The sequence below is a fragment of the Mesoplodon bidens genome (assembly GCF_964165515.1).
Source record: "Mesoplodon bidens genome assembly, chromosome: 9".
NCBI lineage: Eukaryota > Metazoa > Chordata > Mammalia > Artiodactyla > Ziphiidae > Mesoplodon > Mesoplodon bidens.
This window is the reverse complement of record NC_138166.1, coordinates 92,643,072-92,669,083: the sequence shown is the minus strand read 5'-3', so window position 1 is coordinate 92,669,083 and position 26,012 is coordinate 92,643,072. Positions and strand designations below refer to the sequence as shown.

Sequence of the window (26,012 nt, the reverse complement as noted above, 5' to 3'; positions counted from 1 at the left end):
CACTGGAAATTTTAGGCATTATTTTAGAACCCAGTTTGCAAGGTTCCTCCCTAATTCAACATCTTATCCAAGACAAAATAGTACCTCCTCCCAGAATAAGAAGATTTTAAAAGTCTGTTTCTCAGATATCATCCATTAAACAAGCTACATTTCCACTTACAATCCTACACTATTCAGTATGAATTGTTAACAGAATCACAGTTAAGAATAGTCTAGAATCAGTCAAGAATACTACACAAAAAGACAACTTACACAGATCAAAAGAATGAGTGACTATATTGGATAAAGTGAGGGGTATTAATTTACCAATGTACCTTTAATTCTTCAAGCTTCTCTCTTATTTCAATAAATCCCAGGTGCAGTTTACCCCCAAAATGATCAGCCAGTCGTCTGTCATTATCATGAAGACCTAAATAGGCAGAGCAAACTTCACAGACTCGAAGTTTCTGCTGCTGGAAACTGGAAGCTGGCATAGAATTCCGATAAACTTCCTAAAAAAAGTGACAGAAACAATGTTCATATAAACCGCATTAAAATCATACAATTACACAAAATACACTATGTTTATACCAAAAATGTTTCTAATGAACACACAAAAGCATGACTATTTTGTCACGAATATTATAGATTCCCCATTACCCCGATCCTCTGTCCTGGGGACTTCTCCACTGGAAATGAAAGATCAGAGCCTCTTTGGTCAAGAAATACCATAACAGTAACATGATACAACTTTCTTAAAAGGTTTTCTCAATGTTCTGTTTTCTGTAATTTTCGTTAAAAATGAGATGTAGCAACCCCAAAAGTATACATCAGTGAAGGATCAAGGAAGAAGCGTCGCCCATGCTTGGGGAAAAGGAATGCATGTCTTCCTTACTATTACAGCTTCCTTCCACGGCCTTCTTGCCCACATATCATTTTCCCCCCTATGTAAATGCAGAGAGGGCATACAAATGATAAGACTTCCCATCAAACAGAGTAGCTCTAAAGACAAAGATGAAAGGTGTCTTACGGAGATTGAGATGTCTTGTACTCAAATCATTTTATTAAGCTCATTAATGAAATAATAAGTATTAGTGGATTTGCACATCCACTCTACTCTTTTCCCTTATTAACAGAATTCTGATTTTTGCTTGAGGCGGCAGCATGGCCAGCTAAAAACATTACGTTTCCAAGCTTCCATGTAGCTTTTGCTAAGGAGATATAAGTGGACACCGCTTGACAGAATCTACAGGAAAATTCTTTAAAAAGGAGTCAACAGATTCAGATGAAAATCATCAACAGCTGCTATAACCTGTGGATCAAGACGCAATGAAAAACAGAATACTTACAATGTCAATACCAAGACACTTATTAATTACAAAAGGGAAACACAGTAACTTCACAGTGGAAAAATAGGTAACATCACCAGAAATGAACAAACCACTAACACATGCCTTTTGATAAGGCTGTAACATTATTTCAGTGGTATTCCTCTCAAAAATCTAATGAGAAAGAAATATTAGACAAATCCAAAGTGAAGGACATTTTACAGAATAACTAGCCTATACTTTTCAAAACTGTCAAGATCATGTAAGACAAAGACTGAGGTACCAGATTATATTAGACTCGAGAAACATAACTAAATGCGATACGTGATCCTGGACTGGATCTTAAAAAAATTTTTCTTTTCTGAAAACATTATTGGGACAGCTGGCAAAAACTGAACAAAGTCTTCAGATTAATTAATAGTACTGTATCAATGTTACCTCTTAATTCAGATAATTGTACTGTGGTTATATAATAAAATATCCTTGTTTTTAAGAAATACACACTGAAGTATCTAGGGATAAAGAGGCAGCATATTTATAACTTATTGTCAAACAGTTAAAATACACAAACACACACACACACACTCATGTAGAAAGAAAATGATAAAGCAAATGTGGTAAAATGTTGAAGAGTCTGGGTGAAGGATAGGGGAATTCTTCACACGATGTTTTAACTTTTCTTAAAATATTTCAAAATAAAAAAATTTAAAAAAGGAAAACTGAAAACACAACACACAAGATGAGTCAACTCAACCTTTGTGCCTTGTTATTCCTCCTCTTTCTACTTACGTACAGAGGAAAGGCTTTAGGCTTAGTGGCCATAGTGCTACCACAAACTGATAAGCATAAAGATGAATCCACATAGTAAGGATGGCTGAACTTAAAGCTAGAAGTAGCCTGTATGCTAGATGGCATCATGGAGCTACTGTACCAGCCCCAGGCTTCCTAACCTCAAGTATTTATTAAATGAGAAAAACAAAACCCTTCTTTGGTTCAGTCATTGTAAGTTAAGTTTCCTATTACGTACAGTTGAACACAATCTGTAATAGGAAAGTAAACATTTTAATGCACTGTCCTAAGTAAAAATCAACTGATAATACATAACAGGCTAACAATATTGAGCTACTGGGTAATACTAGTAAATCACCAAGTGTATATACATGAAGTTTTATGAAAACTCCAATATATGGAAGGAAAGTAATAATGATTGCTGGCTTCATTACCCAAGAGTCTTCTGGGGAAATAAACTAGCTATAAAATACTTTGTGCATTTTAAAATTCATAGTATTTATTTTCTGGATTGATATTAATTACATTTAAAGAAATCCTAATATTAAGACATTAAGACTATCTAGAATGGCTACTTGGTATATCTTTTCCCAGCCTAGAACCTTTAATCTGTGTCTCTGTATTTAGAGTGGGTTTCTTGTAGCTAGTATATAGCTAAGTCTTGTGGGGGTTTTTTGTTGTTGTTTTATCTTGTTTTAAATCTAGTCTCACAATCTCTGCTTTTTAATTGGACTGTTGAGACCATTTACATTTAATGTAATTATTGGTACACTGGGTTTAAGTCTACCATCCCACTATTTACTTTCTATACGTCCAATCTGTTGTTTGTTCCTTTTCTCCTGCCTTTCTTTTGGATTAAGTATTTTTTAGGATTCCATTTTATTGCTACTATTAGTTATAACTCTTTTCTCCCCTCCAGTGGTTTCTCTAGGGTTTACAGTACACAACTTCAACTTATGAAGAAAGCTGGAGAGTCTTTTATTAACGTTAAGATAAAGGAGATTTCAAAACAAGGGACATTAACAGGGACAGAGAAGGACATGTCAAAATAATAAAGGGTTAAATTAATCAAAAGACACAACACTCCTAGATGTCTATTAGCCTAATAAAAGAGCTTCAAAATAAAACAAAAACTGACAAAATGAAAAGCATAAATAAATCCACAACTTATAGAGACTTCAACACTCCTCTCACAGGCAGAAAACTCAATAGGATACAGAAGACTTGAAAAAATCTATTAACTATCTTGACTCAATTGACATTTATAGAACACTCCATTTAACAAGGCAGAATATCATTCTTCTCAAGTACAGATGGAATGTTCACCAAGACAGAACATATGCAGGGCCACAAAACAAGTACTGACATATTTAAGAAAACTGAAATCACACTCATGTTCTCTGACCACAACAGAATTGAATTAAAATCATTAACAGAAAAAATCTGAAAAAAACAAACAAAAAACAAATCCAAATATGTAAAAACTAAACACATGCCTTCAAAACCCACAAGTCAAAAAAGAAATCACAAAGCAATATTAGCAAATATTTAGAAATGAATGAAAATAAAAACACAACATATAAAAATCTGTTTCATACCTTCTAAGCTACCATCGTGCTTAGAAGAAAACTTACAGCATTAAATGGTCTAAAATCAATGATCTAAGGAGTGTGGGGAGGGAGGATTGGGAGCTTGGGATTAGCAGGTGCAAACTAGTATATATAGGATGCATAAACAACAAGGTCCTACTGTAGAGCACAGGGAACTGTATTCAATATCCTGTGATAAAACAGAACGGAAAAGAATACATATGTATAACTGAGTCACTTTGCTACAGAGCAGAAATTAACACAACATTGTAAATAAACTATACTTCAATAAAATTAAAAAATAGACCAATTATCTAAGCTTCTGCCTTAAAATGCTAGATAATAAGAAAAAATTAAACCCAGGTGTGATACAGTTAGGAACAACAGAGACTGTGGTAAAGGGGAGAGTACACTTTCATCCAAAGGCATTCGATTTTCTAAAAAATATCAGGGGGGCCAAACAAAATAGAACTTTGTCTTCAGAATATCAGATTTTGATCTGTGCTGTGGAGGAAGAATGAGAGGAGGCTCCCAATGTGTTAGCAGACTGTACTAAGTAAGAAGGGAGAATACTATAGTTGCATGGGCCATGAAGTAGGGGGTAGGGTATCATAGTGACCATGTATATAAAGACTGCATGTGTGTAGACTGTGTGTGAGACTGTTGTGTATGACTAGCTAGTTTAGTTAATTTCATTTACTAGTTAAAAATTTCAACAGATCAATGACTCTAAATTCCAAAGCAACCACTAATTTTGATATACAACCCATTAGTATGACACAAACTAGTTAAATATTTTTAAACTGGCTTAAATTTCCTTTAATAGTAATAATTTTTCAATAATTTCTAGTCAAATATATGTTCTTTAGGAAGTACAGATACTAAGGCTCTATAAACTAGCATAAAGAATTTAGTTACCTCTGCTTCTCTTTTCTTTGCCCGTGCTTTCTCTACTTCATCCATTACTTTCTGGGATTCTTCCACATTCCCTTCAGCTCCTAGCTGTTCCACCTTAGCCAACAATTTACCGATTTCTTCATTTAACTCATGAACACGTTCTGCCTGGAGAGAATCAAAAAAGATCATGAATAAAAAGCAGAATGTACCAAAGTTCAAAATATTGCATAAAAAGACATAAGTTATCTAAGGCAATTCTGAGCATATCATAAATGAACTGGTGGGACATCAAGATGTTTTGAGCCTGCCTGCCTTTACTTCAGTGAATTCAGGGATACAATTGATCTCAATGTATCTATTACTTCTCAACCTCTGCTTTGGCAGTGCATTCCAAGTATAAAATACACTTTCGTACACAATTTGGCTCTCTGTACCTTTCCAAACTATCTCTTTCTGTTCTCCAACTTCACAACAAATCTACACTTATATTTAGTTTCCCAAACTTACCCTGTTGTTTTCTTCCTGTGACTTTGCACGTACTGCTCCCTCTTACTGCGATGTCGTCCATTACCTCCCTTACCTGCCTAGTGTATGTCTGTCTATTCAGTAAGATTCAACTCAAGAGTCTATTATGTGAAGCACTGGTGAACAATCAATCACCACACCTTACCCTCACTTAAGACACTTAAGCAGAGAGGGCAATACCCTCCTTTGTGCCATCTTTGTATCTTCTATGACCATTACTTTTATATATATCACACCACTTTAAAGATATCTGTATACCATTTTTGTATTTCCAATGCCCAAGAAATAGCATACGCTCAAACATGAGTAAAAGAAATGAACTGGAGGATATTCTTTAAAGCAAAGATATGGCTTTAGAGTCCAACTGCCAGACCAATTAACAGCCATGCAATTTTGGCCATAGTACGTAACCTGAATCTACTTCCTCATCTGAGAAGTATGGATAATCTCACAAAGTTGTGAGAAATGAGAAAATGTGCCTGTACATGCATGCAGCACATTACTGATATTCAGTATACAAGCATGGCACCCTTCTCTCTTAGTCCATGTCTTTCCATTACGATTAATTCTTGCCTTGCATTTTGATATGCCTCCTCCTCACCACCACCATCATCGTGGGAATCTAGTTCATTCTTAATTGTTTTAACAGCACATGATAACATAAACACAGTCTTTACTTTGGCTACAAAATAAGTACTCAGCCTGTGTGTCCAATAATATTAGTATAGAAGTTTTTGTTTTCGCCTTTGGCTGCACTGGGTCTTAGTTGTGGCGTGCGGGCTCAGTCACTGCAGCACGTGGGCTTAGTTGCCCCGTGGCACGTGGGATCTTAGTTCCCTCACCAGGGATCAAACCCGTGTCCCCTGCATTGGAAGAAGGATTCTTAACCACTGGACCACCGGGCAAGTCCTGCAAAGAAGGTTTTGATTTGAAATGGACATCCAGTCCCAACAAAGTAGTGTGCCAGTAATCTTTACTTCTTAAATTTACCTCAATCCAATATATTTGTCCCTCAAAGAAATCCTCAACTCTGTTATCATTATCCTACCACTTTTAACAAAACGATATTTTCTGTAAATACCTGCCACAGAATGACGACATTAATGACCAAAACCCTTCACCCTTCCTGCATCTGTGCCCTTTGCTACGTAACTGAGTACCATCATACGCTGACTCTGAACCTGGCCATGTAACTGGCTTTGGTTAACAGGATGGTAGCAGGTATGACATAAGGGAAGGCTTAAAAAGTGCTTGTATGACTGGGCTTGATACTTTTGCACCTCTGCCACCACCATGGGAACATGGCCAGGCTAGCCTTCTAGGCCATAGTTCAGCAGCCTCCAGCCGACTGGAAGACATGTGAGTGAGCCCAGCTGAGACAGGAATGACTGCCCAGTCAAGTTCAGCCTAAGTCACTGATTATAGACTCATGGGCTACATAAATATTTAATGTTTTAAGTTTTGAGGTAGTCTGTTAAACAGCATTTTTGTGGTGATAGATAACCAATACAATACTGTATAAATCAATACAGCTGGGGTCTAGCCAACACCTGTGGATCTCTTTCAACCATGAGAAATGAGATTCCTTGTACTTTAGGATGCCCATCTTTACAGTCCCCATCTTAAGGGAACTTTCCAGAAAAAGTTGGATAAAAATAACCCTCTCCTCAAACAAAGGAATCCATTTCCCTTTGTACACACATATATGAGCACTACATGTCACCTAAACTCTACTGAGTAACTTTGTCTCCATTCTGCGTTTTCATAAAATGTGCCAGACTATACTGAATGGTACAAAATACTATAAAGTAGTAAGTCAAACCAACAAAGGTCAATATGTGGACTTTGAATTCTGATTCAACAAACCAACTCTACACAGGAAAAATGAACACATTCTGGATATTGGGTAATTTTTAAAAATTGTTACCTTTATGGATGTAATTTTGTGGTTATGTTTAAGAGGTGAAATGATATGATGTCTAGGATTTGCTTTTAAAATAATGAAACAATAGCACAAGACTGATGGCTTTGAATCCACTGGGGTTCACTGTACTTTTTTCTATTTACTTTTTGCATATAAGTATTCAACAAAACATTTTTAAGAGGTAGTGAGTAGAGTAGAACATCTGAAGAATACTCAAAACTCAACATTAAAAAAATGAGCCATCCATTTGGAAAATGGGCATAAGACATACACAAACATTTCACTGAAGAGGTTATACCAAAGAGGTTATACAGTTGGCAAATAAGCACGTGAAAAAAATGTTCAGCATCATTAGTCGTTAGGGAAATGCAAACTGAAACTGCAGTGAGATATCACCACACACCTTTCAGAATGATTAAAATGAAACACAGTGGCACTTCCCTGGCGGTCCAGTGGTTAAGACTCCACACTCCCAATGCAGGGGGCACGGGTTTGATCCCTGGTCGGGGAACTAAAATCCCACATGCCACACCACACGGCCAAAAAAAGAAACATAGCGACACCATCAAACGCTGGCATGGATGTGGAGAAACTGGATCACTAACACACTGCTGGCAGGAATGTAAAATGGTACAGCCACTCTAGAAAAAAGTTTGGCACTTGCTTTCAAAACTAAAAGTATATTTACTAAATGATCCAATAACTGTATCCTTGGGCATTTATCCCAGAGAAATGAAAATGTATGTTCATACAAAAATCTGTAGGTAAAGACTTACTGCAGCTTTATTGGTATTAGCCAATAACCGAAATGTCCTTCCCAAATGTCCTTCAATATGTGAATGATTAACCTGTGGTATATACATACCATGGAATACTCAAAAATAAAAAGGAATGAACTACTGATGAACAACCTGTATGAATAGTAAGGAAGTTGTGTTGAGTGAAAAAAGCCAATCTCAAAAGGATACATACTGCATGATTCCACTTACATAATATTCAATGATATTACATAATTATAGAGATGGAAAATAGATTAGTGGTGGCCAGGGGCTAGTGGGGAATGGGTGTGGCTCTAAAGGGGTAACACAAGGGAGTATGTGGTGATGCTACACAGTTAAGTAACTTAATTATGGTGGTAGTTACCCAAGTAACACATGATGAAACTGCATAGAGCTATACACACATATGCCTGTCTGGTGAAATCTGAATTAAATGTAAGGATTGGCCCAATACCAATTTATTGGCTTATGATACTGTACTGTAGTTGCGTAAGATGTTAACCTAGGGGAGGCTAAAGGAAGAGTATGTAAAATTTCCCTATATATGTCTTTGCAATCTCCTATGAATGTAATTATTTCAAAATAAAAAGTTAAAACAAAAGTAGTGAGGTAAAACTATACTTTGTATTAATGAAATGATTGAAAATCTTACCTTTGCTGCAACTTCAGCACTGATCTCTTCCTGAGTTTCTGCTAATCTTTTCTTAGCCACTTCTGTTCTTCGATCACAATCTGCAATGAATGACTGCAGATGATCCATAGCCTACAAAGTTTAATTAAAAGACAATTACTGCAAGAAAAATCCACCTTATTCATAAATATCTTTACTCACAAATTACACTTTATTATTTAAAATGCTACCATGGGAATAAAAAAATAACAAAACTGGGTTCAGTTACAAATTGAACACACTATTCATCATCTATCAAATTGACAAAGAATAGACATAAATAATTCCCAGGAAAGGTAAGGCTATAAGGAAACTGCCACTCTCATGCTCTGCTGAAGGAAGCACAAACTAGCACAGCCTTTATAAAAAGGCACCATGGTTATCAAAAGCTTTAAAAATGACCCCTGACTTAGTAATTTTACTTCTAGAAATCTATTTTAAGAAAGTAATCAAAGGTATATGGAGGCATTAATATTCAAAGATGTTCTTCACAGTGTTATTTTTAATGGTGAAAAGTTGTAAATACCCTAAATATCCAGGTTAACACTTGGAAAATTTAATCCTCAACCATTTAAAAAAGGTGTTAGTAGAACACGTTAAGGATATAAGAAAATGGTCATGATTTATTTGTAAATAAAAAGTTACAAAACGTTAAATGCAGCAAAATCCCATTTTTGTAAAATAAAGTAGCAGAGAAAAAAATGGAAGAGCATACATTAAATGTTAACAGTAATTATTTCTGACTATACAGATAATTTTTAATAATGTTTTCATGTGCTTTTCAAATTTTTCACAATGAAAATGTTACAATCAGGAAAACTTGCCCTCTTCTCAAAGAATAAACCACTGAGAATTTTAGCAGTGTCTACACTGCAAAAATCCAGGTCAATATTTATATAAAAGACACTTATCAGGCATATATTAATATATCTATAATTAAATAATAATTCATTTAAAAGTAACTTTAAAGATTTATTCTCAAACCAACCGATTTAGACTTTCATAGCTTACTGTAGAGAAATACAGCTAATTCAAAACACAAATGTTTAAAAATATAAATTTATTCAACACATATCAAATTCTAAAAATGGTTGATTAACCCATGAATTTCATGAAAGTGCAAAATAAAACCTTTTATCTGTGATGAGAAAGAAACAGCTATTTAATTCTTTTAGTTTAAATTTTATCTTTAAAAAAAGATGAATTAATCCATAAATAGTGTTGGGTCAACTAAGGAGCTATCTGGAAAAAGGGAGATCTATACCTCAATTCCTTATAACAGAATAATTTAAGATGGATCACAGATTCAAATATATAAAACAAAGCCATAAAAATTCCAGAAGAAATCATGAGAGAGAATTCTCATCACATCAGGATAGGGAAGGCCTTTTGAATTAATCGAATAGATTTTTAAAAGATTAATAAATTGGACAACTATACAAAGATTTTGCAAGACTCACAACTACCAAAAAAGAAATAGGAAAAAATTGCAATGTATTATCTGAGAAAAGGGACTAATTTTCATTATCTGTAAAGAGTCAGTGCAAATCAATTAGAAAAATACTAACATCCAAGATTAGCAAATAGCACCCACCCCCTGCAAAATGTACACTGACAGTTCAATGAAAAGGAAATAAAAATAGATCTTAAATCTATAAAATTTTTTCAAACTCACTCATAAGAGAAATGCAAATTAAAATTACACTATATTTCACATTTCGTCTATCAAAGCTACATAGAAATCTTGACGGCACACTCTGTGGCCTCTGGGAAATAGATAATTTCATACATACTGGTGGGAGTATAAACTGATAATTCTCATGGAGGAAACCAGGCAAAACTGGCCTTTGACTCAGTTATTCTATTTCTAGAAATTTAATCTGTAGATACTTGATATGTAAAAACAATTTATTACGATACCATAATAGAAGAAGACTGAAAACACCATACCCCTACATCTACATGGTGGTGAATTTCTGCTGTATTTTATATGCCCAGTGTATATTAAATCATAACACAATCACTTTAAGGTGTTTCCCTGACTGCTCCAGCCCCATATTAAATTATGTTTACATAGATGACTTCATTTCCGTTAGCAGAAATTCTTGGAAGTTCAAAAAAGTAGATCAGGGGGCCTATTTACTACTTTATCTCCCAAACCAAATGAAACATCTACTACCTCATTGATAAAACATATAAGGTTTATGGTCATCAGTATGTTTTATGTAATGCTGATTGGTACGTTTTCTATAAAAAAAAAAAAACTCCCAATTATTCTCATGTTTGTATAAAAAAAAAATAAAGTCAAGAGTTTGAGCCCTTTAGATACCTAAATTGTACCTTCTATTTCCTCTAATATTTCTTCTATTAGTTTTACATAAAAAAACATTGTCCTTAATATCCTCCCTCTCTCTACATATATATTTACAAATACAAAAGTAAATACGAATGTAAAAATTCAGTAATTAAAGGGCTGTATATACACTAGAAATTAGTTGTTTACATTTGCTTAAGACGGTATTTCCTTAATCACAACTACCTTAATTGGGAAGAATATGCTTAATTTTCAAAAGAATATATGACACGCACAACTTTCACACATTTTCTTAAAATACCCAGTTTCACCTATTTTTAAAAAATATTGTTAGTCAAGAAAGTACATCATCTTACTTAATTTAGTACTACCCTTCATATATATAATCACAAAAAAGATAATTTGCTAAGAGCCTTTTCCCACTAAGAGATATGAATCCATATTCAAAATATTTTACTGCAAAATATAATCTAACTTGTTGAAGCAAAATGACATACATCGAGTTCAAAGAAAAAATCTTGTTCTTTGGATGCGATTTCATAATCTGCTCTTAAAGCCAGGTCATGGACTTTCAGACATTCTCCAAGATCCATTCTCTGGGTGGGGGGAGAAAAAAGACACATATTATTAAAACAGAAAATGTATTTTTTCAAAAATTCATTAACAACCACAATTCTCTTCAGAATAATGATTAAGTCATACAGATGTTTATTTATGGACTTTCAAATTACAAAATTTCACCGACAGGTATAAAACTTGGTGCCTGCATGAAAAGACCCGCATGAATTCTGTCTACCGATATTCTTTGAATAACATTCTAATTTTCAAATAAAGATGGAGTCCTCAAACAATAGACTGGTAATCTTGATATGGATTCCAGACAAGACTCCAGGTGAACTAGTAAAGAGATAATTTATTAAAACCCAATATAACTTCACAAAGAATAAGTATCTAGCCCCACTCTGATAAGCATATGTCAGAGAAATAAAATAAATACCAAGTAGATATTTATTTCAATAAGGAATCTACTAGGATCCTTCTACTTGAAATTCCAATTAGATATTATTTTACCCAATTAGAGGCTTCTCTCACATCTGAGACAAAAATTTCTAAAATTCTGTCCACTTTTACATGTATCTGGGCAACTGATAAGATCTTTCATGAAATCCTTTTGGAAGCATACTGAACAGAAAAAAATGGGCTAGATGTAAAGATAATTACAGATGTGATTAAAGGTGATCAGAGCAAAGCAGAGATTTTCCAACTGGAGGTATACTATCCCACCACGGGAATGTCACAGAATCTCTGGAAAGTTGGTGAAAGTGAATACAATAATTCAAAAAGGTACAGTAAATATTCCTTTTGTTTTTGTTACACAAATTATGCACAAAGTAAAACTACAACAAAACATTGCAGCAGTAAAGTCATCCTTCAACCGGCAGCTGAGTACCTAACTTGTGCCAAGCACTATGCCAGGTGCTAGGGACATAGCACCAAGTGACAAAAGATACAGTCTCCAACCTCATGGAGCTGACATTCTACAAGAGGGGAAGCAAATAATAAACCATACTTGTGTCGCTGAACAAAGTTAAGTGATCTAATAAAATAGTAATGCTCCCATTACTATGAGAGGCTACTTGGGATGAGGTAGCCAGAGAAGCCCTTTCGGAAGAGGATACATTTAAAATGGATCTAAAAAGTGAGAGGAAGCACACTAACCTTAGGAAAAGCCAAGAAAAGAGTGTTCGAGGTTTACAGAAGATTTAGAAAGCAGATCTTTAAGAAAATATATGCCAGCGTTACTCAGAGGGAAGTTTCTAGTAGCAGGGAACAGGACTCGAGTATCTACAGCACATAGGTCTGGGCCTTAGCTTTGTATATACTATCTAAAAATGACTTTGCCTATTTGACATAGTTGCCAACCACCTGGACTTGTGTATAACAAAGGATATGATTATCAATTCTGTACAATATCCCAAGCTAAAAAGGATGGTGAATTCACTGGATTAAGATTCAAAAATATTGATATACCAGATAAAATTTAGTATGAAGAAATAAATATGAAGTCCTACAGTTACATCTAAGAAGTCAAACTTACAAATAACTAGGTTATGAGCAAAAAATCTGACAAATTGAAAAACTTACTAGTCAAAAGTAAGGGTTACAGTGTGGCACGACTGAGATCAATTTATGTGATACAAAATTAACTTAGAGAATACAGTATGAGCAAAGTTGAGAAGTCTCCTATTGAAGGCTGGTTTTAAAAGCAAACCCCTCTCCTCCAAAACACACATTGTTGTGTGCTAACACATTTCAAAAGTGATATGAATAAACAAGATAAAGTGTCTCAAAACAAAGCTATACGAAACAGCCAGAGAACGGATGTAATTAGGTGGAGAAGAATTAAGATGTGAAAAGTCAACTGAAGAACTTTTCAACATGAAGCAGAAACAGACTGTATTATGGTCCCAAGGGACTCCAGAGAGTTAGGCCTTAGTCCACTCAATATAAGAAAATAACTTTCTAATAATCAGAGCTTTCCAAAGGTGGAATAAGCTTTCTTGAGAGTTAGTTGAGTTGCCAGGTAACTGAGAGATTCAAATACACTTTAGACAACCATTTCTCTAGGGTAGTGAATAAAGAATTCAACCATCAGGGGGGCTTCCCTGGTGGCGCAGTTGTTGAGAGTCCGCCTGCCGATGCAGGGGACACGGGTTCGTGCCCCGGTCCAGGAAGATCCCACATGCCGCGGAGCAGCTAGGCCCGTGAGCCATGGCTGCTGAGCCTGCGCGTCCGGAGCCTGTGCTCCGCAACAGGAGAGGCCGCGGCAGTGAGAGGCCCGCGTCGCAAAAAAAAAAAAAGAATTCAACCATCAGATAACTTTTATTCTTTCCTCCAACTCTGAGATCTTATGACTCTCTTTAAAAAAAAGTTTCTCAATAAAACTATATTACCTCAGTTCTTAATTATGTAAAGGAATGAATGGGAAAATATAAATAGACAATGTCCTCAAAGTTATCCTTTTCAGAAATAATAAGGAATATTCACCACCATTATAAAAGTCCTCATCACACTAATGGTCTAAAGTGTCAGTGCTGCTGAGGATGCTGAGATTTTCCAGGCCCCACTGCTTACTCTCATTCATTAGTCCCTGGATTAACAAACTAAGGAGTTTTCCAGTGATAAGAAACAGCAACTGAAACTTTCTATAGATGTGTAGAAATTCAAAGCTGCTTATTAGGCAACATTTATTAAGAAAAAGCTGTAGAAAAACATTTAACACTCTTTATAAAAAACATGCAGGAGGGCTTCCCTGGTGGCGCAGTGGTTGAGAGTCTACCTGCCAATGCGGGGGACACGGGTTCGTGCCCTGGTCCGGGAGGATCCCACGTGCCGCGGAGCGGCTGGGCCCGTGAGCCATGGCCGCTGAGCCTGCGCGTCCGGAGCCTGTGCTCCGCAACAGGAGAGGCCGCGGCAGTGAGAGGCCCGCGTACCGCAAAAAAAAAAAAAAAAAAAACATGCAGGAAAATAAGACGGGAATGAAAGTTAATGGCAAAAAGAATGGTGTTACCCCCTTTGTTACACCAGCCTGTTGATTTCTTAATAATAATATCCTAACATTAATCATTCCAACAATCCTATTTGCATATATTTCCACAGCTATAGTTGTTCATGCTATGCTTATTTCATAAAATGTTAAGACGTCATAATTGGAAATGCCTTTGATCCTGTGCAGCAGTTCTCAACCTGGACCCGGGGAGCTTTTAAATAATATCAGTGGAAGCTTCTGAAAACAGGCCCAAGCCCAACCCTCCAAAAACTGAATTGTAAAAGCCTCCCCCAGAAGTTTTTAACGTACAGTATTGTGAACCACTCACTGATCCAGTTTTATTCCCATTCCACAAAGGAACTGAAGGCCAGAAAGGCTGACTTCTTCCGGGTACTTATTAGGAAATTTGGTTAGCAGATTTCTAGTCTAACACCCCTTCCACTTTATTATGCTAGTTCCAATTATTCCAGTACTAACTTATCTTTTAATATTTTTAGTTGACATCCATCCCCCGTAACATCTAAAAAAGCTCTGCACACAGCAGATATTCAAAGCAGCCGTCTACTGCCTTTCCTTCAGTTATCTCCCTTATTTTTATCCTCTCCGTAACTATATTTCCAATCTGTTTTCAAAAACATAAATTGCCTCACTGTGTTTAACCTAAACATGTCTGTCGTCCACCCATACTATCCTTTGGCAAGGAACTCCAGGCTTTCCCCAGTCTATCTTTACATCTACGTCACACAACCAACCAAAAGAAGAAAAGCAACTACATGGGTCAAGAACAAAACGAACACCAAAACATACCCAATCATATCCCTGTAGCAGAGGTGGGATTTTGAGGACAGAAGTAGAGCTGGGGGTAATATATGCCTTGGGGGGGGGTTTACAGAAGGGAAAATAGGAGCTCCAAAAGGATAAGGATGTTTTTCTATTTTATCCACTATGTCCCTGGGCCTGCATACAGGTACACAAGAATGCTTAAATAAATATTTAATATTTGTTGAATGAACCAAGCTAGGAAAAGAGAGCAGAGAAGAACACTGGCACAGGGGGCCCTGGACTTAACGAGCAAGGCTGGTCAAGATGCACCCCAGGACAAAACTGGTCTGAGCTCTGGAGGGGAGGGTCTTCTCAGCCTCTCCCTGGATTATCTTCTTTGTTGGAACTGCCTTCCCCCTGAGGTGTTTTGAGCTCTTCTTCTCTGTTCTTTCCTCTGTGCTCCTCTCCTCCAGGAGGAAAACTTAACTGGGCTTTTCACTGTGCTAGGCTATAAGCCTCTGCAGCTTTAGTCTTGTCTAGCTCACCAAAGTAGATCTGGGGGCCAAAGCTGTAGGAGCTCGAAGAGCCTAGTTATAATGAAGACACACCCACCGCCCCCCGCAACAGCCTCAGTGCTTATTTCTTCACGGACCCAGCAGAACAGTAGTGTAGCAAGGCAAATTTTCAGAATTCTAGATACTAGTCATCTATTTTCCTCTGTCTGTAACATCATCACTAACCACTTATTCTGGCATCATGTCATACACGTGAAGAGTACTTAAAATAAAAAACAAGCCAAAATAAACTCAACAATTACCTGCCACTGTGAAAGTGAGTGAAGGGGAAGTATGCCGATGTTAATGCTCTCCGTGACCCTAGTCATCTAATTAAAAAGCCACCAGAGGGAACCATGATAGAACCACACCATGACTAAGCATGGACCAATTCTCAAAAGCCAAATCAAACCTGACTTCACCACTGATAGTGCAATAGTGCTTTGAACACTAAGTGCACAGGTATTTCCTGCTGTTACTGCTTCTCTTTTGAAATAGGTGAGCTTCAAACTGGACAAAATAAAATGTTTGGTTATTTATTTTAACTTCAAGTAACTATTTATGATAAAAGCCACAGGAAGAATTTTAAATTTTTTAATTTAACAATTAATTTACTTCAAATTCTTTCTGCAAATTTATTCTTGGTATTTCAATTAATGGACATCTAAATTCTTAGATTGGAAAAATGCTTATTTTTAATTGGATAAATTCAGTTCTGCATTTTGTCCTTTCCATCCTAAATCCATTTCCTCCATGAAGTTTTGACCAAATAACTATACCTAATTCTGATAACAGAATTCTCTTATAACCTCCCAACATTTTATATTATGTTTTACTACTTAATAAAGTTGACTCTGTTAAGTACTTTTTAACTGTTCTTTTGAAGTTCCAAAGGTGACTGTTATCTCCTCAAATGGACCCTAAGCATCATGAGGAAAATGGTTTATTTCTCTTATTTTTCCCTCCTACACAGAAGATCAGGTTTGCACAACCCATGACTTAACCATTAAATAAACTTGACAATCTGACTAAGGAATTCTACTTCTAGGAACTTGAGGAAACAAGTAAGTACACAAAGATAAATGAACAATGAAGTTTAACAAATGGTGTTTCTGATTCTTAAAATTAGAAACATTTTAAGAGCCCAGCAAAAGGGGTTTGATTAAATGAATTATGGAATAGCCATATAATAGATTACATAGCCATTAGAAACAATGTTCTTGATACTAAGTGGAGAAAAGAGAAGATGGCAAAGAAAGACATATAATAAAATGCCATTTTTGTAACTTCCAATACAGACATTGCTGTGAGGTTGAAGATTTTGTTTGAATTTTTTGACAGTTGTTGAATTAAATGTAATGAGCATATGTTATTCTTACAAGCAGAAAAATCAATGAAGCCACTCCAATTTTGGAGAAAAAAATTTAAGGAACAGAAGCACGTGGAAATTGAACATCAAAATCAACAAAATATTACGGTAGTGCAAATCAAAGGGTTAACTTAACTAATGGCAGTTAATATGTTAATGAATATATCACTGATAGAAACGTGACACAGTAACAGCCCCAAGTATCTGCAAATATTTTTGCTTTGTTATATGTTAGTACATTTGCTCAGTTCTGTGAGCTATATCCTAAAGGGAATTACAAAAAGGTATGAGAATATAAATTCGTGCTATCAAGGAATTTATATCCTCAATGAAAAAAACAAGACATTGGGCTTCCCTGGTGGCGCAGTGGTTGAGAGTCCGCCTGCCGATGCAGGGGACGCGGGTTCATGCCCCGGTCCGGGAAGATCCCACATGCCGCGGAGCGGCTGGGCCCGTGAGCCATGGCTGCTGAGCCCACGCGTCGGGAGCCTGTGCTCCGCAACGGGAGAGGCCACAACAATGAGAGGCCCGCGTACGGCAAAAAAAAAGAAAAAACAAGATATTAAACTAAAGCAACAGCAACAAATGTAAATAAAGATGTACATACAAGGATTTCATTGCCATACTGCAAACCAAAACCAAAACCAATTAACATATTAATAGTCACTGGGTAAGTAATTTAGGGAATGGCCAGGTTGGGAAATAGTACATTGGCATTTAAAAAATGTAGACCACTAATATGCAAGCTTCTCGAAGACAGGTGAGAAAAATTCAAAGATTCCATTTGTTAGAACACAGACACACATGCATGCACACACACTTGTAAATGTACAGAAAGGACAGTGGAAGATGTACACTGAATTCTTAATAGGGTTTAGTCCTGGGAAGGGCGGGGATGATGAATAATGGGAAATATTCATGTTTTATGCTTTCTTCTCTTATACTCGAAGATTATATTGCCAAAATAATAAACAAAGTAAGACAGAGTAGGCACTGACCAACTCAGAAAATATCCCTTTACCTCTCATTATTCATGTAACTGAGAAATTCACTTAATTTCTCAGGACTTCTCTTTTCTCAAGTACTTCAGAACTGCTATATGGATCAAATTACAGACTGACTAGATTTTGGAAGATTTTGAATGTGAATCAACACATGCAGAACTTACTCTGGACGAAGAGAAGAATGCAAGAATGCTCGACTACTTGGAAAGAAATATGACATGATAAAATCTGTTTCAGAAGCATTAACACCACACTACTGGTTGGACTAACATCCTTGTCAGACAGCAAGGAATATATAAGAATAGACAGCAATATTGGTAAAGCACTAAAAGGAATATATACATATACCAGATGGAGAAAAAGTGAAACAAAACCATGACAGCAGGACAGAGAGCACAGGAAATACAAACCCCTAGCCTAGCATTTGAACCATTCCATATACTGTTCCAATGCCAATGCTATTTTCAAAATAAAACAAATCATCTACACTGTGACCTTCACTTCTTACATCTTCACTTTCCTCCTCCTCACATTTATAAAATCTCTCTTCCATCCATGGTCAGTCCCTGCTTCAAGACCCAGCTCAAGAGGTTTGCCTGGTGGTGCAGTGGTTAAGAATCCGCCTGCCAGTGCAGGAGACACAGGTTTGAGCCCTGGTCCGGGAAGATCCCCATGCCGCGGAGCAACAAAGCCCGTGCGCCACAACTACTGAGCCTGCACTCTAGAGCCCGCGAGCCACAACTACTGAAGCCCGCATGCCTAGAGCCCGTGCTCCGCAACAAGAGAAGCCACCACAATGAGAAGCCCGCGCACCGCAAGGAGGAGTAGCCCCCGCTCGCAGCAACAAAGACCCAATGCAGCCAAACAGAAAAAAATTTGTATATATTAAAAAAAAGACCCAGCTTAAGAACAAGAGAAAGCCTAGTATACTATGGAAGAAGCCTTGAAATAACAAAACCTGGATATGAGTTTCAGTTATGCCACTATTGTCTTAAAACAAAAATTAAGGTTTTTCTTTCCTAATTCCAATCCTGTCACTCAAAACTAACAAGTCAAACATGAGTGGTGGGTGAAGAGGAATGGGGCACACTGCGCATGCACAAAGTAGTTCCTGCTTTTCTACTACTTCCCAACTTCTTAACTGCCCATTCTCATTTGAATGTTCTTCCTCCTAGTTCAGTTTTTCCTGAGTGGATAAAGAAAAATAAAGCTCTTCTACCTTTTCTTAATGTATGTTTTGGGGAAGAATATAGTAGGAAATACCTTCTTATCCATTTCTAATCCTAGATATGCAAAGATAGCTAGATAAAATTAAAACAAATGGCCTTGCCCCACAAAGACTATTCTAATTGAGGAGACAAAGAACATATATAAATAAGACAAAACAAGGGCACACTCGGTAGTATGGAGGGCAGGTGCTACACGGGGGTTCAGAGGAATTGTGTGTAGTAAGCCAGGCAGGATTTAAGTTTGTACAGAAAGGTTATTCCAGGCAGAGTAATGGAGATAGGCAAAAATGAGCATGCTGGGCAAGGAAAGTAGTGAGACAACAGTGAATAAATCAGTCTGGTCCAAACAGAGGACCAAACTGATTTATTCATTCAAGGGAGAGACCTACTAAAGATTTTAGATTTGTGACCATATAAATAATAGGGAACCACCAAAAGTTTCTGTGTGGAGGCAACATATGATAAATTCATTTCCACTCAGGAATGACTGGCTTCTTTTCTTCACATTTAGATCTCTTCAAATGTCATTTCATCAAAAAAAGTTTGTCTCCACTCACTCAGTCAGTGTAGCCCCTTGCCCACTGTCTCAGACTTAACCATGCATTTTTGTCATAACACTTAACATCACGCCTGAAATCACATTATTTCTTTTCACACTTGGTTGTGAAAGAACATTAGAATGTAAGCCCCCATCACTAAAACAGAAACCCCTGTCCACTTCTGTATCCCCAGCACTGCACATGGCACATAGTAGGTCCTCAATAAGTATTTAATAAATGAATGAATGCTGATCTCAGCAATTAGCAACACTCTCAGAGAGATAAAAAAAAATAAATCACTTCTTGAAGGGTATTTTTTGGTTAACTTTTACTTTTTCCATTTAGCCCTCATTAATCTGATACCTCTTATTTGCCCTTTTCTATTTCTTGCTCTGCTTAATTCCATTATTACCTAAATTCCATTACTGCAAACGATGTTATAATAAATACCAAAAAGGGGGGACACATAAAAACCTACCTGAATTTGGATATTTTACAAATTACATTATCCAATACATCAACATATATGCTTATATTTTTTGACCCTGTAGACCAAGAACGTCTATGGGGTAATATATATTCAAGATGTTTTATTCAATATAGGTCAGAGTAAAACACCAAATGCTTTAAAAAGTTCCCTTCATGAGTAACTATCATCAAATTATTGCGTTGGCCAAAAAGTTCGTTCAGGTTTTTCTGTAAGATCTTACTGGAAAACCCTAACGATCTTAAAGAAAAACCCAAACAAACTCTTTGGCCAACCCAACAGAAAGGATTATACTAAGTCATTTGATCTTGCCACCTGCACATCAAGACAGAATGCATCACATTAAAAAAAAATATTTCCAGTGATAAGACAATCCATGACTTTGCTTGATGTTTGTGGTTAATCACCTGTATAATAAAAATATGTGGGCTTCCCTGGTGGTGCAGTGGTTGAGAGTCCGCCTGCCAATGAAGGGGACACGGGTTCATGCCCCGGTCCGGGAAGATCCCACATGCCGTGGAGCGGCTAGGCCCCGTGAGCCATGGCCGCTGAGCCTGCGTGTCCGGAGCCTGTGCTCCGCAACGGGAGAGGCCACAACAGTGACAGGCCCGCGTACCACCAAAAAAAAAAAAAAAAAAAAAGTTTCAAGTTTTTGGTTTTTACCATATGTTTGCTCTGTGTTCACTGTCTACATCTTCCAAATGATGCATTTATAACTCTATCCCACCTTTCTCAATGAATAGTCTCAGAGAACACACTAGTTTCTTCAGATTTGTTAAAATGCAGTTTATAAAACTGTGCCTATCTCCAAAAAAGATCTAGAGAGTTCAGGGACTACTAAGTGATGATTCCTGGTTCTTAGGTAATAAGCATTTATTGAGAATCACTGTACAAAAAAAACAAATGTGTGGGAATTCCCTGCCGGTCCAGTGATTAGGACTCTGCACTCTCACTGCCGAGGGCCCAGGTTCAATCCCTGGTTGGAGAACCCACAAGCTGCCATGGCGTGGCCAAAAAAAAAAAAAAGAGAGAGAAATAAATGTGACAGTGAAACATGTTGACAAAGTATCAGGCTATGAAAAACAACCTGCTTGAACAATGACTGCCAGACCTCATTGTGCTTTGCTTAGAAGTTACTGGTCTTTGCTACTTTATAATGTTTCAAGAGTCATTCTAAACGACGGGTCCAAGATTTAAGATCCACTTCAAAAAACAAAAGGGGGTTTCCCTGGTGGCACAGTGGTTAAGAATCCACCTGCCAATGCAGGGGAGACAGGTTCAAGCCCTGGTCCGGGAAGATCCCACATGCCGCGGTGCAACTAAGCCCGTGCGCCACAACTACTGAAGCCCGCGTGCCTAGAGCCTGTGCTCTGCAACAAGAGAAGCCACCGCAATGAGAAGCCCGCACACCGCAACAAAGAGTAGCCCCCGCTCGCCACAACTAGAGAAAGCGCACATTCAGCAACACAGACCCAACGCAGCCAAAACAAAACAAAAAACAAAAAAAAACCCAAAAGAAACAGCCGGATGGAGGACATACGTAATTATAAATGAAATAAGGTAGCTGTGTGTAAAATATTTACTGAAGCTGGCATACAGGTACATGAAGTTCATTACACAACAACTCTACTTTTATTTATAGTTGAAATTTTCTATAAATGAAGTTTAAAAAGACTCCTCAAACTGATTCAATATTACAGAATAAAAATTAGAGTAAAATTAACTTGTATTTGATCTACAAAGACTGGACATCAGCACAACAGTTCATCTTATTTACATGTATGTACATTTGTATTTAACCATTAATCGAAGTCACAGACAAACATGCTGACCAACCTCAATTAGAGACAGACTAAACTAGAACAAGATTCTAGAACACATGGTCTCTGGGTCCCCTTAAAAAAATCATTTCCGTAAGCCTGAAGTATATTAACTTATTTTAAGAATATGAAATTAATGACTGTAAGATTATTCTCAATAACAGAAAAAGGTTATTTCCCAAGGACAGAATTACCCCAAGTTGAACAGCTCAGGGTATTCATGTGCCAATTTGCCAACAATACTCCAAATTATATACAGGACTGGGTTTTTAAAGTTTAACAGTAAAGCTCTAATTATTCACTGGGAAGCTCTTAATACGCCTCTGATTTCCTAAGCACCAAATGTATTTTTGGTTTACTGCTTGTTAAAGGAATGCGTATTTTTGTAAGAAACCGAGAATAAAACATAAGCAGCAAATGTAATTAATATAAGGACACTTCAAAATCCAAATGTGGTAAAAACCTGGGCTATCTGGCAGTTTTGCAAATTTGGAAGCTCTAGAAATTGGCGGTCATAGAAATTAAAAAAAAAAATTCAAGCCAGTCATCTGGGCCAATGTTTTGTTTTCTTTTTTTATTTTGGCCATGCCATGGCAGCTTGTGGGATCTCAGTTCCCTGAACAGGGATTAAATTAAACCTGGGCCACAGCAGTCAAAGTGCCGAATCCTAACCACTAGACCACCTGGGCTAATGTTAAAAACAGTTGTTTAAAAACGCCTAAGCATCCCAAAACAAACCCTTTCCGGAGAAGAGGTTATGAGTTTAAACTGTCTAGAGACTAATTTTTTCACATCTGCATGTGAAACCACTGCTGTCATGTTTTGATAAGCAACTCAATATCAAGATACTCTCCAAGGGACTTCCCTGGTGGCACAGTGGTTAAGAATCCACCTGCCAGTGCAGGGGATATGGGTTCAATCCCTGGTCCGGGAAGATCCCACATGCCACGGAGCAACTAAGCCCGTGCGCCACAACTACTGAGCCTGCTCTCTAGAGCCCACGAGCCACAACTACTGAAGCCTGTGTGCCTAGAGCCCATGCTCCGCAACAAGAGAAGCCACCGCAACGAGAAGCCCGCGCACCACAACGAAGAGTAGCCCCTGCTCGCCGCAACTGAAGCCCGCACACAGCAATGAAGACCCAACACAGCCATAAATAAATAAATAATTAAAATTAAAAAAAAAAAAGATACTCTCCAGCTCCTTATCTGTTAGAAGGTAACACTTTTTCCACAGTCATTAATTTTTGACTCAAAGTTAGTTTTTGGAACATTTATTTCACTTTCTACTTCTGGGTGATTGATTATTCATTTAACACAATGGAGGGACACCGTTCTAGATGCTGGGATATAGCAGTGAACAAAATGTCCTTGCCCTTACTATGAAACTTACATTCTACTGAGTGGCTGAGAAAATTCTGTGCAGGTTTAGTTCTTATCACTTATTCTGCTTCTCTAAACTTTCATGGCTCCTTTAAATTTGTACTATCAAAGAGACTTCAGCAGTTTTAAAGTTCAGGTTTGTAGGTATCCAAGGAATTGATTATAACCAGGCCTTAAAAGAAAGTGTTAGAGAAGCAATAAAGGAGTTTCAATTAATAAAAACTTCATTTTGGATAAAACCCAGAACCTACTGGGGACACCGTAAAATCAACTCAGTTAGGATTTTTGACAACCAATAAATACTCCCATCCAGGGCTTCCCTGGTGACGCCGTGGTTGAGAGTCCGCCTTCCGATGCAGGGGACACGGGTTCGTGCCCCGGTCCGGGAAGATCCCACATGCCGCGGAGTGGCTGGGCCCGTGAGCCATGGCCACTGAGCCTGCACGTCCGGAGCCTGTGCTCCACAACGGGAGAGGCCACAGTGGTGAGAGGCCCGCGTACCGCAAAAAAAAAAAAAAATACTCCCATCCAATCACTTCAAAAGGCAGATAAAATTTTACTATATTCCTGTCCCTAAGTATTTCTCAAGATCAGCTTTTCTTAAATTCTATTTCAGAGGTGCAGACTCTCTTTATAAAAACAAAATGTCATGGAAAAATCCCTGTATTTAAAATGTGTAAAAATTACCATCAAAATAGCAAAGACTGGCCTGTCCCCAGGTCCTCAGTGAATGAGGTACCTCTAAGGACATTTCAGAAACATCTTAAAGTCACTGTCTTAGGTAACTGTGTTATCTAAAAAAACTAACAACACAACAAAAAACATTTAAAGAAGTATTCAGATTAAAATAACCCTAAGATTCCTGTGTGCTATAATATACTGTGATTCTTTGTGAGACATCTGACAAAGACAATTTCTCTGAACCTTAATTTTTCTATCTATATAAAATGATGGCCAGGGCTTCCCTGGTGGTGCAGTGGTTGAGAGTCCGCCTGCCAATGCAGGGGACACAGGTTCGTGCCCTGGTCTGGGAAGATCCCATGTGCCGCAAAGCGGCTAGGCCCGTGAGCCACGGCCGCTGAGCCTGCACGTCCGGAGCCTGTGCTCCGCAACGGGAGAGGCCACAACAGTAAGAGGCCTGTGTACCGCAAAAAATAAAAAATAAAAATAAAAATGATGGCCATAGTAACGTGGATGGACCCAGAGACTGTCACAGAGTAAAGTAAGTCAGAAAGAGAAAAATAAATACTGTATGCTAACACATATATATATGAAATCTAAAAAAAAAAAAAAAATTGGTTCTGAAGAACGTAGGGGTAGGACAGGAATAAAGACACAGACACAGAGAATGGACTTGAGAACACAGGGAGGGGGAAGGGTAAGCTGGGACGAAGTGCGAGAGTGGCATGGACTTAAATATACTACCAATTGTGAAACAGATAGCCAGTGGGAAGCAGCTGCATAGCACAGGGAGATCGGCTCAGTGCTTTGTGACCACCTAGAGGGATGGGACAGGGAGGGTGGGAGGGAGACACAAGAGGGAAGAGATATGCGGATGTATGTATATGTATAGCTGATTCACTTTATTATAAAGCAGAAACTAACACACCATTGTAAAGCAATTATACTCCAATAAAGATGTTAAAAAAAAAAATGATGGCCTTACACTAGAAGACATGATGGCCTGTCAACACTAAAATTATACTATGATGAAGGCTATAAGAATTAGTAGTGGCGGGCTTCCCTGGTGGCGCAGTGGTTGAGAGTCCGCCTGCTGATGCAGGGGTCACGGGTTCGTGCCCCGGTCCGAGAAGATCCCACATGCTGCGGAGCGGCTAGGCCCGTGAGCCATGGCCGCTGAGCCTGCGAGTCTGGAGCCTGTGCTCCGCAACGGGAGAAGCCACAACAGTGAGAGGCCCGCGTACCGCAAAAAAAAAAAAAAAAAAAGATTTAGTAGCAGCCACTTCTGAATTTAGGATAGATGCATTATGAGAATATACATTTCCATCTCTGCAGATCTTAATCTCAAGTTTCTGCTTTAGATTTAATGCCTTCTGTAAATTATTACAATCACATATCCTTTTCCTAGATCACTAGGAACCAGATGGAAAGATTTTTTTTTAAGCACTTCAATATACTTATCTTTCCTTACGGAATATATGTGCCAGAAATAATGTGGTTCATTTTTTTAGGTGGGGGAGGGGAGGACACCTGTACTTAGGTTTTTTGTTTTGTCTAAATCTGAAAGGCGATGCTGTCTACTTTCTGCGTGGTAAATAGAAGAGGGAGAAAACTAATTGTTCCAAAGGAGAAGAGTGAGACTAAAACAAAAAATTCTAGATGAACAGAAAAATAATCCATGCCTTTGAAATACAAAAACTTCCTAATTATAGAAATATTCATGCTTCTTATAAAAACCATAATCTAAAGATACATATACACACAATTATTTTGATTCTCTGTTCTACATTTTACCTCCTCTAATTAATTTGTTAGCTTAAGAGTCAGTTATAGCAGAATAA

At 37.5% G+C, this 26,012-nt stretch overlaps 1 protein-coding gene across 9 annotated transcripts in view; it reads right to left on the bottom strand.

Moving 5' to 3' along the window:
- The window catches only part of LOC308622828 (putative RNA-binding protein Luc7-like 2), a 57,553-nt gene that overhangs the window by 12,438 nt on the left and 19,103 nt on the right, over positions 1 to 26,012 (bottom strand). For all 9 annotated transcript variants that reach the window (XM_081244479.1, XM_081244482.1, XM_081244480.1 and 6 more), the window contains 4 exons: positions 11,292 to 11,390; positions 8,463 to 8,573; positions 4,604 to 4,747; positions 315 to 491 (listed from right to left, as the gene is read on the bottom strand). In XM_081244479.1, the coding sequence (XP_081100605.1) occupies positions 315 to 491; positions 4,604 to 4,747; positions 8,463 to 8,573; positions 11,292 to 11,390 (531 nt within the window). The remainder of the gene's footprint in view (positions 1 to 314; positions 492 to 4,603; positions 4,748 to 8,462; positions 8,574 to 11,291; positions 11,391 to 26,012) is intronic.